The sequence below is a fragment of the Gossypium hirsutum genome, chromosome A12, assembly GCF_007990345.1.
Source record: "Gossypium hirsutum isolate 1008001.06 chromosome A12, Gossypium_hirsutum_v2.1, whole genome shotgun sequence".
Taxonomy (NCBI): domain Eukaryota; kingdom Viridiplantae; phylum Streptophyta; class Magnoliopsida; order Malvales; family Malvaceae; genus Gossypium; species Gossypium hirsutum.
Window position 1 is genome coordinate 79,820,855 of NC_053435.1, and position 18,735 is coordinate 79,839,589.

The 18,735-nt window shown below is 32.6% G+C and overlaps 1 protein-coding gene across 1 annotated transcript; it reads right to left on the bottom strand.

The window, feature by feature from the left end:
- Positions 1-3,107: 3,107 nt before the first annotated feature.
- Positions 3,108-5,379, bottom strand: LOC107929222 (transcription factor MYB3R-3). Its single transcript, XM_016860600.2, has 7 exons — positions 5,113-5,379; positions 4,948-5,002; positions 4,608-4,665; positions 4,411-4,505; positions 4,188-4,291; positions 3,977-4,105; positions 3,108-3,902 (listed from the first exon to the last, which is right to left on the bottom strand). The coding sequence occupies exons 1-7, from the start codon at positions 5,181-5,183 to the stop codon at positions 3,218-3,220; spliced, it is 1,197 nt and encodes a 398-aa protein (XP_016716089.1). The 5' UTR covers positions 5,184-5,379; the 3' UTR covers positions 3,108-3,217.
- Positions 5,380-18,735: the final 13,356 nt, after the last annotated feature.

Genomic DNA, 18,735 nt, shown 5'->3' on the forward strand with positions numbered 1-18,735 from the left:
CACCTTCTAACTCATCTCTCACAATTTATGGTGATTTTCCAAATTCACGTTACTGCTGCTGTCCCAAGCAGATTTATTACCAAATCACTCTTTCACACCTAACTTGCATGCTTGTTATTTAAACATGTATATCACCAATCAATCATCACATATCTATGATTTTACTTAAGTATAATCTCCATTTCATCATTTTAAAGCACAACATATTAGCCGATTTTTCCCCTTAGCATCTAAGGCACATGCATGCTCATTTGTTTGGCTCAACTTCACCTATCTTCCATTTTTCATCAAAAGAACATGAAACAACAACCATTTCCTTCATTTTAATTCATGACTAAATGCTCACAACACAACTAAAAATCAAAATACTTCAAGAGTTAAGGTAGAATCAAGAAGAACTCATGAACCTCAAAATAGAAGCAAGGTACCAAGAACTTACCTTCAATTTTCCTCCTCCTAATGACCGAATACTCAAGAGCTTTCTCCTTTCCTTTCTCTTCTCTAACTTTCAGCTATGATGAACAAAGATGGACAAAACTTTGTTCTTTTCACCCCTTTTCTTTTAATAAAACTTCATATTTCATCCATTTAATTCTTTAATACAAAAGACATGAAATTCTTATCATGAAACATTTACCTAACCCATTATCATGAAACATTTACCTAACCTATTATCAATTTGTATCAATTTGTACCATAAATTATGGATATCAAGTGCACATTTTGTCTACAACAACATGATGGCTGGCCACTTCATGTAAAATGGGAAGTTTGTCATGCAAATCCTCCTATTTTGCACTCCTATTTATTTGGCCACTTCAATTTAGCCTATAGCATTTTCAAACATTTTCACATAGGTTCTATTTCATAATTTCACCCCTTTTTGTTATGGAACAAAAATTAACTAAAATTGTCGGGTTCTATCTTAAGTTTGGGCTTTCTAGAGCCCACTAACGTAATTAAACCTATGCCAACATTCACAGGATTCCCGAAAATTGGGGCGTTACATGGTTAGTCTGATTTAAAAATTAATCTAATATTTAGTTTACGTTTAGCTAAAATTTAAAATGTTAAAGTCGAGTTTGACCTGGTTTTGCTTGTATTAATATTTTAAAAGTTTATTTTTATATAAAAACAAATTTAAAAAAATACAAAATATCTAATACACAAAAAATATTAAAATAAATATTTTTCAATAAATTGAAAATACATTAAAAAAGTTTTTATATTTGAATAACATTAAGATAGTTTTTACAATAGTAGTAAAATTAATAATAAAATAGAGTTAGACAATACCCAAAGAATAACAATAAAATAATAACATTATAATAACAAAATGGTGGCAAAAGAACAATGAAAGAGAAAGTTTAGACTGATCCAGGCCGGGCCGAGCAAAAAAACTCCCACCCAAATCTAAATAGGCCTTATTTTTGTCCAAGCTCATTTAATTGGTTTATATTTTTACTCATTTGAGCAGACCTTTAGGCCTAGATGAGTGACCCAACTCATGATCAACTTTAATCGTCATCACTTTGTGATTAATGTTTTTGTAATGTATGCTAAGTGAAGTTAATAGTTTAAACTTATAAAGATTAGTTTGATATTTATGAGAGTTAATTAAAGATATTAGGTTAAAAAATGAATTTAGGTGGAAAGATTAGGGGTGAGTTTGGATGGGCAGTGCGTTTACCTGCGATTAGTGTAAAAACAGCGGTGGCGGTGAGATTGGATACTGTAGCGGTACTGTAGCGTGAGACAAAAAGTAAGCTAAACGCACTACACCGCACTACACCGCCGCCCCAAACCCACCCTAGATTCGTTTAGATTATAGATTCACCTTAGATTTTTATATTTAAAGTTTGAGATTCATTAAATTTGTTTTTACTTTCTTAATCATAGTATTTATAAAAAATAAATATAAAATATTAAAATTAATATATATAACTTAATCCGTGTGAATAGCATAGAATAAAAAAACTAATTTATTTAATATGATATATAATATTTAAAATAAATATTATTTAAGTTGTTAATGTTTAATATTTGAATAAAAGAAAAAAAATTGTATATAACAATAGAAAATATTAAATTAAAAATAATATATGTTTTTAATAAAAAATTAAAAAATAATATAGACATGCATATAAGCATAAAGGCTAGATATGCATGTTAAAATGTATAGTTTTTACCCAATATAAGTATCATACTAAAAAAAATCACATTAAAATGTTAAAACTCAAATATTAAATAATTATTAAACTTTAAAAAATTTAAATAAGAAAAAAAAATATTCTTTTATAAAAATAAACAAGTTTAAATGTCATGCAAATTATAATAGTTCAAAATAAGGATATAAATTAAAGATAGTATATAATATAATTAACCCAATCAAATTTAGACAATATATATAACTATTCAAAAAAATAATTTATATTGCCAAAGCCCAAAAGGCTTATTTAACATTCCCCTTCTTAAAAAAAATTTAAAGGAAAATTATGATTAAAATAATTTTTACAATTACAAATAATGGTGTATAATGTTGTAAGATCTTCACACATGATTAAATTGGTTAAATTATCAACTAAATCATTAAATTAATTATTAGTAAAAAATTAAAAATAAAATTTATTATTAATTGAATTGATTAATTTTTAAATTTTTATTTTTAAATATATAAAATTAATCAAATCATCTATTCTAGATTCAGTGTGTGACTGATGGATGAAACAATAAAGTTATAAAAATGGAAATCACTTGCACAACCTACGTTGCTTCATTGAATTAAAATAGTTTAAAATTGAAAAAAAATTAAAATTTATACATTTAATCCGAAACATTTTAAATTTCTTTCCACCAGCACTTATTATTATTTTATATTTACATATAAAGTAAGCATGTAGCATAAATATATGATTTAAATAGCCATATTCAATCTTTTATTGATACAAATAATTAAAAAATAATTAAAAGCAAAAACAAAAACAAAAACTACTAATTTTCCATTTCCCATGCTAATTTTCATGAGAACAAATAAACCTAAAATTATATATATTGTAATGAAAGGAAACAAATTGTTTACATTACATCTTACTGGCTTAACATTTATCTCACGCACACACAAAAAAAAATACAAAAATCAAATACATTAATATATTTATTTGGATCCTACTAATGGGAATATAGAAACTAAACTCATTATCACCAGCTAATGATCTAGTCATAACCTCGGATGTGCTTTGTTTTCGAGTTTAGGAGACTTTGTAGGTGATAAAGGAAGCTGATTTATATTGTGATTGTCAGCTTGTGTTCTAATTTGAGTAGTTCTTTTTCTAATGATAGATGGTGTGTTTTTAAAACTTTTAGCTGCACTATTCAATATTGATTCCAGACTAATGTAACTATTTGTATCAGGAAATTTACCAGTCATCTCATTGCTTGAGGACCCAAAACAAGAAGCTGAAACAGGAGCCTGTAATGAATCACTCAATGGTTGAGATGAAGATCCGGCATGCATTCTTGCAAGAAAGCACTGTGAAGTTATTCTTTCATGATCCCCAAAAGTAACATTATAGTATGATCGAGAATCACAAGAATGCATTTGACAGTTTCTTGGCAGAGGATCACAAGAGTGCACTCGGCAATTTTCGATAGTCAGATCTTCGTATCTCTTAATAGATATGTTTAGAGAAGATGGTTTCATTATCCCATTTGCATCTTTACACATTGAAAAGAAACTGATACTTCTTCCATGATCAAGATTCTGTTCAAGTGGTTTGCTTATGTCTAATGATATGCACTCCGCTTTTGGGCTATGATCGACTGCATTAATTCGAGAAGCAGCCATAGCGTCTACTTTCTTCCTCACCGAGGAGTTCCAGTGATTCTTTATCGAATTTTCTGTCCTGTAATAGGGAAAAATAAAGCTGTTGTTCATTTATTTTGTTCTGCATAGATCCATTGGATACTTTACACATACCTGCCAGGAAGAAGCTTTGCGATTTCCGCCCACCGGTTCCCATACGCCCCGTGCGCACTAATAAGAATCAATTCTTCGTCTTCAGTCCAAGCAGTTTTCTTTATATCTGGATTCAAGTGATTACACCACCTGAAACAAAAATGTACATATCAGAAAACAACATATGAATCAAAGCTATACGTTATCATGTTATCGACAAGTGATCAAGCACCTTTCTCGACATTGCTTGCCGATACGTCCTGGCAAGAATTTAGCTATTTCAGACCATTTCTTCTTCCCTTGCTTCTCCACAAGCTCAAAGATAAGATCATCCTCCTGAAAGACCGAAAGGGAAAAAAGAATAAAGCATTGCCATATCTAGTCTTCGACAGAGTCTTATCTGATATATAAAGCCGATACATAAAAAAGGGGGAAAACATCATTCCAATAGCAACCTCTTTGGTCCAAGGTCCTTTAACAAGATCGGGATTTAAAACCTTCTGCCATCGATGCAGGCATTGAACATCTGTTCTGTGAGGCACCGATTCGGCTGCAAATGATTAGGAAAACCATGTAAACAATCAATGTGCAACATGATACACTAAGAGATCATGTTCTGTCACACTTCATTTAAACACCAACACACACATACCTATCTTTTTCCAGTTTTTGCCATTAAACTTTTGGACAGCAATGGTCAACATGTTGTCCTGTTAAAAAAGACAAAGCTAACATTAGCAACTAATAAGAAACAACAAGTTAATATAAGCAATGGGATTCAATTAAATCGCAATAAAATCACCTTCTAATTCAAGCAATCTCACACACAAACACTAAAAGAGTCACTAAAGTTGAAACACTCAAAAGGATTCAACTTGCAATCATGTCACGTTTATCACATTTGTGTGTTTATGAATATCGTTCATTATTTAAATAGCATCTAATGGCACTTATCGTGCACATATCATCATTTAAATACTAATGATACTAACCTCCTCCTCTGTCCAACCTCCCTTAGTTGATCTTCTAGTAGGACCCGAAATCCTCCTAAAAGAACAAAATAAGCCTGGTTAGAGCAAAATTTACGATGAAATATATACACATTCATATTCATAATTGATATAAAAAAGAGTTAAAATAAGAGAAAATTAAAATACCCTTGAACAGATACTGTCGATTGAACAGCATCAATGGTTGTGGTGTTATTATCAGTATCAATTTGTTCCATGCTTGAAAATACACTAATCCCAATATAAGTAACTTTTTCTAAACCCTAAACGAAGCCTTAACCAGCAAGGCAGAGCCACAAATCCTTTTTTTTTTTTTCTAAACAAACCTTCAAAACTTGAACTTTGATCTTAAATCCAATGAAACATAAAAAAGGGTTTTCTTTTTTTCGAAAAGGACTGTTCTAAAAAGTTTCTAACTCCTTTAAAAAATATTTGAAATAATTAATAAAATCCAATAATTTAAAAAAAAAAAAAAAGAAAGAATGAAGGGGAATTGATGATATTAATAGATAAATACAAGAACTGAAGAATAAGTAGCAGAGTTGTCAAGAGCTATCTTTTTATTTTATCATAAAAATTGGCGGGAAAGTAAGTGATGGAAAGCTGGGAATAATAGGAATATATATATGATTTAATTAGAAATTTTAAAATTTTAAAATAAATTTATTAACAAATTTAATCAGCATATATTTTAAAAATAAAGGATAAATATCAAAATTACACATGAACTATGGTTTAATGTGTACTTGTATACGCGAACTTTGATTTTGTGTAATTTTATACACGAATTTTTGATATGATCCAATTCTTGTAAATTATTAACACACTTATAGATATAACATCATTTTATGTTTATATACCGCATGCATAAATAATTATATTTATTGAATATAAAAATAATTTAATGTATTTATTTTTTTAGATGCGTATGATTAAATCAGAATTAAAGTTTTAAGTATACATTTAAACCACAATTAGAGTTTCACGTGTAGATTACATCAAATTAAAGTTTATGTACATAATTATAAATTAAATTAAAATTCATATATAATTTTGAGATTTATCACTTAAAAAAAAGCATTAAAAGTCTTATATAAAAAATAAGTTGTTAAACCATCTCAAAAATGTCTACTAGTTGGATGGATAACATTTTTTTTGAAACATTCAAATTTTTAATCTTTTTGTTTTATTTTTTGCATTTAAATTTTAGATAACGTTTTTTAAAAATATTAAATTTTCTTTAATTTTTTGTTATCTATCTATATTTTTATAAAAAAATTTAGCCCGAACAATAAACACGACTAGTGCGACTCAAACCCAAATCACATTTGAGCCGATAAATACTTTTAACCATCATACTATTACATGTAGTTTATAATCATCCTTCTTCAAATAGCTAAATTACAATTTTCACATATAATGTTTAACTTTGTTAATTTAGTTAAACAATTTATTCCTGAATTTGTAGCAACATTTTATTTGAGGACCAACTCCTATTTGTCCCTATCAAACTTTATTAATTTAAGCTCTCTATTTTCTTTTTCTTTTTCTTTCTAATATGAAACTCACTCTTTTTCTTTATATATAGAAATCAGATTAAAATAGTTTCTGTATTATTAAATTAATTATTAAAGGGATTAATTTAATCTAGTCCCTATAATAAAGCGATTTAATATTTGCTTTTACTTATATATATAATGACAAATTAATTTATTTAACCCTCTTTATATAAACAATCAGGTTAGAACGAATGAAAAAATTAACGTTCATTAACTTTGTTAATATGGAATCCACGTGGTATGACATGTCAGTAATTATTTTTTTTATTTTTTATAATTTGTAATAATTTTAAAAAACAAATTTTATACTTTTTAAATACATCTTAGAACACCCATAAGCTCTATACAAAGGTTTGAAAGCTTGCAGAGTGTAGCAAAATGTCATAGAAACTCTAAAATATTTCTCTATAGCTTATTTAAGTGTCGTAAATTTGATCTTACACTTATATTCTTTTGTAACCATTAGATTGAGAGGACTTGACCTATAAATAGAGAGATATTTTTTTTTATTAGATTGAGAGGACTTAACTTGCATATATTTAAAAAAAAATTATATAAAAAAATATATTGTTAAATCATTTCAAAATTGTCTGCTTGCATGGATAATTTTTTTTTTGAAATATTAAATTTGTTTTAGTTTTTTGTTATATATATATTTTTTAGTTTTTTGTTATATATATATTTTTTAGTTTTTTGTTATATATATTTTCATTTAAATTTTGGATAACATTTTTAAAATTTTAAATCTTTTGTTATATAATTGTCGAAACCATTTTTTATATTTTGAAAAACGAGGATCGACTTTTAAAATAAAGCGTGGAGTCGCCACCAATCCTTTTGTTTAGGTGTGATTAGATCACCTAATAAAATATTTTATTTTATTTAAATCAATTTTAACCTACGAAATTTGAGAAAATGGGTTCGGGAGCCGGTTACGTTCGAGGAAGAATTAGCACCCTCCCTACGCCCAAAATTGGTACCAAATTGATTAAATAACGTCCTTTTGTCTAAGATTTCAAAAAATATTTTGAAATATGATTTCTTTTAAAACATTTGAATGACTCACATTGGACATTAGAATTCTCTTATTTCAAAGGAGTATAGTATCACATCCAGCACGTTAGGACATGATCCTTTAAACCCTCGAAACCACGATCAATTCTTGATTTTCAAAAGCTCATACATATTAAAATTACAAAAGGATGTTCAATTATTTGGTCCAACGAAAAACCGAAACCCAACACGTTAGGGCACGATTTCTAGGATTTCCAAACATAGAACATTGCCTTATTTTAAAATTTAGAAAACACAGATAAAATTCTAAAGAAATATTTGATTATTTTGGACAAACGAAAAATTTAAACCCAGCACGTTAGGGCACGATTTCTCGAATTTCTAAACATCAATCATTGCCTTCGTTTTAGGGAATTTTCAAATAAATAATTGTAAAACTAGTTCAAAACGTATTAGTTTGACTTGAAATAAAATGGAATAACTAATTTTAGAGCAAAAAGCTGAAAATTACAGAGGAACATTTGTGAACAAAAGGCGAAATTATAAACATGGGACCATATACACGAATAACGTACTATATTTAGTGAGTGAAAATAATATAATAGTATAATCTTAAGAAAAAAATTAACAAACAAAAAATAAAATATAACTAATCAAAGAAAAATATAACCAAATTTCAAACATGTATGAATAACAATTGATATAATAATACAAAAAAAACGAATAAATAATATGCAACAATAATATATGGAATAATATAAAAACAATCAACACATAATGTACAAAACAAAATAGAAACTAGGAGCTAATATGATACAAAACAATTTTAAAAATGATAGATTGATAAACAAATAACACATGCTAGAATTTGAAATAATTTACATAAAAAAAACTAAGAATATATAAATGATCATTAAAATAGATTGTAGCAACGTAAAAATTTACTTGATCGCTAATTGTGGCGATTTATTAAGAAACTTAAAAATTGAAATTTGATTTTAAAATAAACCGGGAGTCGCCACCGATCTTTTTTAGGGTGTGATCGAACACCCATTAGATTCCTTTATTTTTAAAATAAAATGAAGGATAATTTTAGGTCCACGTCAAATTCCAGAGACAAATTAGGGTTCGGGAGTCGGTTACGCGCGAGGAAGGTATTAGCACCCTCGCGACGCCCAAAATTGGTATCTTTTAAACATGTGTTGTCTTGATTTGCAAAAATACGAGTTCAATTTAAGTTCTAATCGTGATCTGATTAAAAAACGAGAAATTTTAATTTTTTGTCGGTTTTTTGAGAATGATATACCGTTTTAACACGAGCCGACAAATTCCATCCAACATAGCGATGAAATTTATGACTTAATGTTAAATCGATATGTTGCCTCGATTATTAATTAAAACATAAAAATATTTATGAAGTAAGAATTGAAAATAAATCAAAGATGCAAACAATAACATTATTAATGAAAAATGTTAACATGGGATACTAGAACATTCGAAAAACAATAATAATGATATAAAAATAAAGACAAATCATGAACAAATACAAAATACACTTAGTATTAATAACATAAGATAATATATACATAAGGTAACATGAAAATATATACAACTAATGATATGAGAGATACATACATAATGTAAAGTTAAAAATAATGTGCATAAGATAGTTAAAAATAATATCTATACATGTATTTATAAGATAAAATGTAAAATGTAATATAGCTTGAAAAATATATATATGACGTATATGAAGATATAATATTAAAAAGCTATGTATGCGTAATGCAAATACACCATGAATATATATATATATGTATTATAGTACTAAAATATTTACATAGTATATACACATTGGGAATAATAATAGAAACCTATTACGATACTACATAGATATACACCTATATACATATACTAGAGATATATATACATGCACACATAAAACATATGCTAAAAATTAACAACAATAGTAATAAAGATAAAAATATATACATACTAGATACATGTATACATAATATAAATGAACACATACAATATATATTAGGGATACTATAAACATAGAAAATATATTTATATACTAATAATAATAATAAAAGATGTATGTACACCAAATAATAATAATATATAAATGACAATAATGAAAATAATAAGTATAAAAATGAATAATATGATATACGGAAATAATACAAATAAAAAGTGTATATATATGTATAATAAAACATGTGTACTAATTATGCAATAATATATGTATAGTATGGTATTAAAAATATACATATACATGTAAGAGTATTTAAGAATATATATACATAAGATAATATGAAAATATGTACATGGAATAGTATATAAGAAATAACTAATAATATTGAAAGTATATAGATATATATAATATATGATAATGAACATATACCATACATATTAGAAATGCTAATAACATAAAAATATTAACAACACTACATAAATGTGTTTATGGGACAGTATAAAATATATACATGGAAATATATAAGTAATATATAACTAGTAATATCAAAATATATACATGATAATATATATAAAAATATATGTATATAATGTAATATGAAAATATATGTAGTATAATATTAAAATATAATAATACAACATTAAAAATATATGATATATATAAAATACAATATTAAAAGTATATATATAACATATAAAAATATATATAATATAATACCCAAGTATACTAAGTTCATATAGATATATAAAAGATACTATACTATATGTGTAATAAATAAATAAAATGACTATATAGACTATAATTTATAATAATATATAATAAAAAATAATAACAAAATAATTTGAAAACAAACAATAAACTAACAAAAGGACTAAATCGAGCACAAAAAAAACTTTGGGGTGAAAATTGAAATAAAATAAGCCACGGGGCCGAACTGCAACGCGCAAGTGACTCAGAGGGACCAAGAGCGCCATATTCCCATTTATACAAAACGTAGCGTAGCACGGGGGGACTAAATTGAAAAAAGGAAAAATTCTGGGGCCAAATTAAAATATAAAAACTTGATTGTAAAACGTTTAAAAAGCGGAAGGGCCGATTGCGCAAATAGCCCTTCCGTTAGAAAACACGCGGATCCTGTCGGAGCGGGTTGGGTCGACCCGACCTGGGGCCCAAAACGATGTCGTTTTATTATTAACCCGGGGGGACCAAAACGGTGCGTTTTGGTCCCCTATATAAGTCAAAAAATTTTAAAAAAAATCATTTTGAGCCGGGGAAAGGAAAAAAAGAAAAAGAGGGAGAGGAACGGGAGAGAGGGAAGGAGAATCTAGTGGGGGGAAGGAGCACCGGTCCGTTACCGGAGTCTCGCCGGCGTTGGTCACCGTGCACGGTGGCCGGATATTCGAAAAGGTAAAATTTTTCTTTCTTTTTTTTTGTTATTGTTTACTTTATTATTTTATTATTTTATTTAGTATGTACACATATAAAATAAAAGGCCGAAACTGAAATGAAGAAAAAAAAGAAAATCACCTTAGTGTTGATATCGATGCTTGGTTGTTTGGATATTTTGCTTGTATTTGAGTACTAATTAAAACTGCTACTTTGATTATAAACTTGAGATACTTCTCTTGTTCTTTTGTATTTTAGGTTGTCTAGAAAAAGAAAAGAAAGGGGGAACCCCCTTTCAATTTTTGATTTGGGTTTTTATAACCCTTTTACACCCATTTTTTATTGCTTTTGTCTTGTTTGATTGCAGGGTATGGAGGAGTTGGTGGGAGTCTGTGATGCCTGGGAATGATGCTGCAGAGGTGTGGGGTGGCAAACATCATGGGGTTGCCAGGGTTCTTTTTTTTCTTTGCTATTTTTTATTATTGGTCTGGGCTAGGGTTAGTAGTTTGGGCTGTTTTGTATTGGGTTTTAAGGGGTTTGAGTAATTGGGTTGTATTTGGGCCAAAATTAGCCTGCAACAACTGCCTCTCTTTGCTCATTGTCGTGTAATGGGAATAGAGCAAAGACACAAAGAAAGGTCAATTTTGCCCAGTCTCGCCGAGTCTTGACTTCCTTTGTACTCCTCTTGTTCAGGTAGTCTCTTTCCAGTCCACCGCATCTTGTAGCTTTGGTTCAATCCACTACATCTTCTGACATATGCCTTGTAGCTTCAATCTACTTCAAATTAACTTTGAGGATATGAAATTTGTGGCTTCGATCTGCTTCACTGCAACTTCAGGGAGATAAGATCTACAACCTTAATCTGCTCTTCTATTGCTTCAGCGAGATAAGGTTTGTGGTCTTCTCTTCTGCCACTTCAGAAAGGTAAGATTTGATATTATCGATCAACTTCACTGCAACTTCAGGGAGAAAAGATCTGGTGTCTTCAATCAGCTCCAATCTTCATTCTTTACTCGGCATGTGATCCTGAGCTTAACTCATTTCTCGTAATATGAATTGACTCCTTAAAACTTGACATGTGAACCCACGGCTCAACTCACCTCTCGCAATATGAGTTGATCTTTGAAAAATATAAATTGAAAAAACATAAATTGAAAATACCTCAGCATGTGAGCTGAGGCTCAACTCACCTCTCGCAATATGAGTTGGTTTTTTTTTTGAAAAGTGAAAATTGAAAAACAGAAATTGAAAATACCTCAGCGTGCCCTGAGGCTCAACTCACCTCTCGCAATATGAGCTGATTTTTGAAAAACATAAATTGGAGAAAACAGAAATTGAAATTACCTCAGCATGTCCTGAGGCTCAACTCACCTCTCGTAGTATGAGTTGATTTTTGAAAAACAGAAATTAAAAATAGAAATTGAAAAGACCTCAGCATGTGAGCCGAGGCTTAACTCACCTCTCGCGATATGAGTTGATTTTTGACAAACATAAATTGAAATTACCTCAGCGTGTCCTGAGGCTCAACTCACCTCTCGCAATATGAGTTGATTTTTTTGAAGAGCAGAAATCGAAAATACCTCAGCGTGCCCTGAGGCTCAACTCATCTCTCGCAATATGAGTTGATTTTTTTTTTGACAAACATAAATTGAAATCACCTCAGCGTCTCCTGAGGCTCAACTCACTTCTCACAATATGAGTTGATTTTTTGGAAAGTAGAAATTGAAAATACCTCAGCGTGCCCTGAGGCTCAACTCACCTCTCGCAATATGAGCTGATTTTTGAAAAACATAAATTGAAAATGCCTCAGCATGCCCCGAGGCTCCACTCACCTCTCGCAATATGAGTTGATAAAAACAGAAATTGAAAGTGACTCAACACGTAAGCCAAGGCTCAACTCACCTCTCGCAATATGAGTTAATTTTTTTGAAAGTAGAATTTGAAAATACCTCGGCGTGCCCCGAGGCTCAACTCACCTTTCGCAATTATGAGTTGATTTTTTTGAAAACAGAAATGAAACATCCACATACCCAAAATATGTCATCTGGTGGAGCTCAGGTGTCTTTTTCTTGATTCAGTATAACTAACATTGCATCCTCTTGCTCCGCTGGAGTACCTGTATATGTCATTCATGATGTTATCATGATATGCCATGTTTGTCTTAAATGCCTTTATGCCTATATGATTATGCTATGAGCTTTAGGCATGTTTGTCATATATCTCTTTTCGTCACGATTTTTGATGATCCGCGTTCATTGCTTCGACTCTTGACTTTCTCTTCAGTACCCGTACCCGTCCTTAAGCTTCACGAATAATCTGTGTTTCTCAGATATCACTCTTTTGCCCCTGGTTGAGCTTTGTTCTTGCGTTGAGACTCTTTTACTTATCAAATTCTTACCTGGGTAATGCTTAACATTTCTTTTGTTTAGAGTATGTCATTTCACTATTTATCATGTAATTGAACCACATAATGAGATGTATGAAAATGGTCAGGTAGGGACAAAAGGATACCTCACATTTATTCATTTCAAATGTAGCAAATAAAGAAAGTTAACCAATGATAGTAAAAGAGTGTCATAAAGAGGAAAGGGATTGCATTCAACGAATACAAATGCTCTAGATATTCAATGCATGAACTCTTCCACGTTCCTCAATCAAGAATATTTTCGAGCATGGCTTCTTGCGTAGAAGATTTCGAGCTTTCAAAAATGCTTCAGATACTGTAGTCTCACTATTTGACCCACCGTTCAAAACACCTTGTTCTTTAAGCCCGGGTTTGTTTCATTAGAATGCCCTTTCGAGTTTTCATCCTAATCTTTTGTGTTTAATCAAGACGCCCTTTTCGGGTTTTCACCTTGATCCCTTTTTATTCTCTCTCTCTTTTTTTTTAAGATGCCCTTTTCGGGTTTTCATCTTGGTTTCCTTTTTCAAGCATAATATTTCTTTACAGCATCTGAGTTCACTAGATTCGGTAACTCCTTCCCATCCATCTCGGTGAGAACCAAAGCTCCGCCCGAGAATGCCTTCTTTACAACGTATGGTCCTTCCCAATTCGGTGCCCATTTTCCTCGCAGGTCTCTTTGTATTGGGAGAATCTTTCTCAGCACGAGTTCTCCTTCGTGGAATTCTCTTGGCCGTACCTTCTTATCATGAGCCGCGATCATTCTCTTCTGGTACATCTGTCCATGACAAATTGCCTTTAGACGTTTTTCTTCGAAGAGGTTTAACTGGTCATATCGAGCTCGAACCCATTCTGCTTCCTCTAATTTCGACTCCATTAAGACTCGTGGAGAGGGGATCTCAACTTCGATAGGTAGCACAGCTTCCATTTCATAGACCAGAGAGAAAGGAGTTGCCCCCGTAGATGTCCGTACAGATGTGCGATATGCATACAAAGCAAATGGTAGCTTCTCGTGCCAGTCTTTATATGTCTCGGTCATTTTCCCAATAATCTTCTTAATATTCTTGTTGGCCGCTTCAACAGCTCCATTCATCTTTGGGCGATAGGGCGAGGAGTTATGATGCTTTATTTGGAATTACTCACACACTTCTTTCATCATCTTGTTGTTCAAATTCAAGGCGTTATCTGAAATGATTCTTTCAGGCAAGCCATATCGATAAATGATTTCCTTTTTCAAAAACCTGCAAACCGCAGTCTTCGTCACATTGGCAAACGATGGGGCTTCTATCCATTTTGTGAAGTAATCAATAACTACAAAAATGAATCAGTGTCCATTAGAAGCTTTGGGGGAAATTGGCCCTATAACATCCATGCCCCACATAGAAAAAGGCCACGGAGAAGTCATGACATGAAGGGGCAAAGGGGCTACATGAATTTTATCACCATAAATTTGACATTTGTGGCATTTTCGTTAGCCAGTAATATTAGAGTCTCATAATCTTCCTGGCCATAGTGAAACCATTGGTATGTGTCCCGCAAATTCCCTCGTGGACATCTTTAAGTATTTTTCTGGCTTCAACAGCATCTACGCATCTCGAGAGCACCTGATCTTTTCTTCTTTTGTACAGGATGTCCCCATCAAGAACGAATCCCGCTGCCATTCTTCTGATTGTTCTTTTGTCGTTCTCGTTTGCTTGTTCGGGATACTTTTGATTCTTGATATATTCTAAGACATCATGGAACCATGGTCGTCCATCTGTCTCTTTTTCAATGCTGAAACAAATGCTGAAACAATGTGCAGAGACTTCATATATGCTCATTTGAAGAGACATTATTTCTGTTTCTCTGTTTGCTTTGAACATTGAAGCCAAAGTGGCCAGGGCATCAGCCAATTGGTTTTCTTCTCGTGGGAGGTAATTAAAAGTTATTTCTTCGAATTCTTTAATCAACTCTGCCACTAGATCTCAGTATTTAACCAGTTTCGAGTCTCTCACTTCCAAATCTCCACGGATTTGGTAAATCACCAAGGCTGAGTCTCCGTATACCTCTAAAGTTTTGACGTTTCGTTCAATAGCTGTACGAAGTCCCATGATACATGCCTCATATTTCGCTATGTTATTAGTACAGAAGAAGTTCAGCCTGGCAGTGAGTGGGTAATGGTTCCCTTCTGGTGATACTAGGACTGCTCCAATCCCATGCCTCAATGCGTTCGATGCACCATCAAAGCTCATCTTCCATGACTTTTTTTTTGATGACTCGCCCTCTTTTTCTATAATGCACATCAAATCTTCATTCGGGAAATCAAATCTCAATGGCTCATATTCATCCATTGTTCGAGTTGCTATGAAGTCAGCTATTGCGCTTCCTTTTATTGACTTTTGACTCACATAGACGATGTCGTACTCTGATAGTAAGATCTGCCACCGTGCCATTCTTCCTGAGAGTGCAGGTGATTCCATCATGTACTTTATTGGATCTAGCTTTGAAATTAACCATGTCGTATGATACAACATGTATTGCCTGAGTCTCCGAGCTACCCAAACCAGAGAGCAATAGTATTTTTCAATGGATGAATACTTTGCCTCATATTCAGTGAATTTTTACTGAGGTAATAGATCGCCTTTTCTTTCTTTCCTGACTCGTCGTGTTGCCCCAGTACGCAACCCATTGAATTTTCGAACACAGTCAAATACAATATCAATGGTCTTCCCGGAGTTGGCGGTACTAGCACTGGATGACTAGATAAATATTGTTTTATCTTATCAAATGCCACCTGACATTCCTCATTCTATTCTCCCGGATTATGTTTTCGAAGAAGCCGAAAGATTGGGTCGCATTGGTTGGTAAGTTGAACAATGAATCGGGCGATGTAGTTTAACCTCCTTAAAAATCCTCTGACTTCCTTTTGCATGCGCGGAGGTGGTAACTCTTTAATAGCTTTTATTTTATCTGGATCAACCTCGATACCTCTTTCACTGACAATGAAGCCCAACAATTTTCCCGAGGTAGCCCCAAACGTACATTTGGCCGGATTGAGTTTTAGCTGGAACTTTCTCAGTCTGTCAAACAATTTCTTCAGGTTCACTACATGCTCTTCTTCCCCTCAGGATTTAGCAATCATATCGTCGACGTAGACCTCTATTTCTTTATGCATCATGTCATGGAATAACGTCACCATAGCCCTCTGATATGTTGCCCCAGCATTCTTTAACCCAAATGGCATCACCTTGTAGCAGAATGTTCCCCACATTATTACGAAGGTAGTTTTCTCCATATCCTCAGGGGCCATCTTGATCTAATTATACTCCGAGAATCCGTCCATGAAAGAAAACAATGAATGTTTTGTTGTGTTATCCACCAATGTATCAATGTGTGGTAAGGGAAAATTATCTTCAAAACTTGCTCGATTTAGGTCACAATAATCCACGCACATTCGTACTTTACCGTCTTTCTTTGGTACAGGGACTATGTTAGCCACCCATTCTGGATATTTGGAGGCTTGCAGGAAGCCAGCATCAAATTGCTTCTTGACTTCCTCTTTTATCTTCAACAACATCTCAGGTCTCATCCGTCTTAGCTTTTGTTGAATGGGCTTACATTCTGGCTTTAATAGGAGCTTATGGACCACTACATATTCATCCAGCCTTGGCATGTCCTGGTATGACCATGCGAATACATCTTTGTACTCGCAGAGCAAAGCAATCAAATTATACCTGGTGCCCCCTGAAATAGAAGTCCCAATTTTCACTTCTTGCTTCCTTTCTTCAGTTTCCAGATTTATTGTTTCAACAGATTCTTGATGAGGCAAAATCTGTTTATCTTCTTGTTCCACCATTCTTAGCAAGTCAGGAGACGAGACATAGTCTTCAGCATTTTCTTCGGCTTCGAATTCTCCTAAACAAACAACCTTCTCAAAATCGATTTCAGGACTCGTAACGGGTTTGTTCATGCTGTTGACATCTGAGCACCTGAAAGTTGAATGGAAAAGGAAACTATAGAGGGGCATCCAAGTATTGAAACCAACAAACGAAATGTTATGGCATGGCATGAGGCAAATGTAAGGATTGGCTATGAAATGAGAAAATGATTATGAAATTAGTGATAATGTGAAAGATTATGACAAAATGCATCTTCATTGATATTCATTTGAATGATAAAGAGCGAATGCAGGCTCTTACAAACGAATTCTATTATATCTAGGGGCATAACAGAATGTTAACGTTTGAGCATTACTCTGAAGACTTATAAACTACAAGAAGATCCTCGGCAGTCCAATTGTTCAACCTAAAACCCAGGGGACAAGGACGTATCCTTGAGACGTCTTCACTTGCGTTAGCTCCTTTATCAATGACATTTATACTGATATTCTAAAAACCTTTTTCGATCATTAACATTGTGCCTTGTGTATTATCCTGCCCCGGGTATATCATTCCCGCAGACGTAAATGTTCTTGACAAAAGAGGGAATTCTATAGGCTCCCATTCTAGTTCTCGGCCTAAGGTTCTCGCGATCCTTCTTTCTTGATCTTTCTTCCACTGCCTTCTTCTTTGATGCATGTCCGGCTAAAAACCTAAACCGTATCAGGCCTTGTGGTGTACTGGCCTTAGAGCCCTAACTATTCCTTGCAGATATCTCCCTAAACCTTTTCTCGCTCAAGCTCCCCTTCCTATAGTCAACTTGATACCCATCTTGGTATTTCTCGACAGTTTTGGCTCGGGAATTTTGTTACCCTCAGCGATGAATGTGGCATTGACAAATTCAAGGGATCGGAAGGAACATTCTACTGCGTCTTTGCTTACTTCAAGGTATAGTGCATTAGCAGAGATAGATGCGACAATGTCTTCTTCTCCCTAGACAGTGACCAAACAACCATCCATGATAAATTTCACCTTTTGATGGAGGGATGATGGGGCTGCTCTAGCAGAATGAAACCAAGGTCTTCCCAAGAGACAATTGTATGATGGTGTAATGTCCATGACTTGAAACTCAACATCGTATATGTAGGGACCCACTTCTAGAGGGATCTCGATTTTTTCCATAACTTCTCGTCTTGTTCCATCGAATGCCCTTACTGTAGAATGGCAGGGCCTTAGATAGGACAAATCCATCGGAATCTTGGAAAGTGTGGCCAAAGGCATGACATTGAGTGCCGATCCATTATCGATGAGCACGTTCGGTATTATATAGCCCTTACAACGGGTTGTGATATGCAATGCTTTCACTGAGCCTCTACCATTGGGCGGTATTTCATCATCACTAAAAGAAATGAAATTATTCGCATTCAGGTTGTTTATCCATCTATCCAGTTTTTCAACGGATACATTGTTTGCCACATAAGCTTGATTTAACACTTTCAACAGAGCGTTCCGGTGTGGTTCTGAATTCAACAGCAGAGATAATACCGAGATTTGCGCTGGCTGCTTACTCAATTG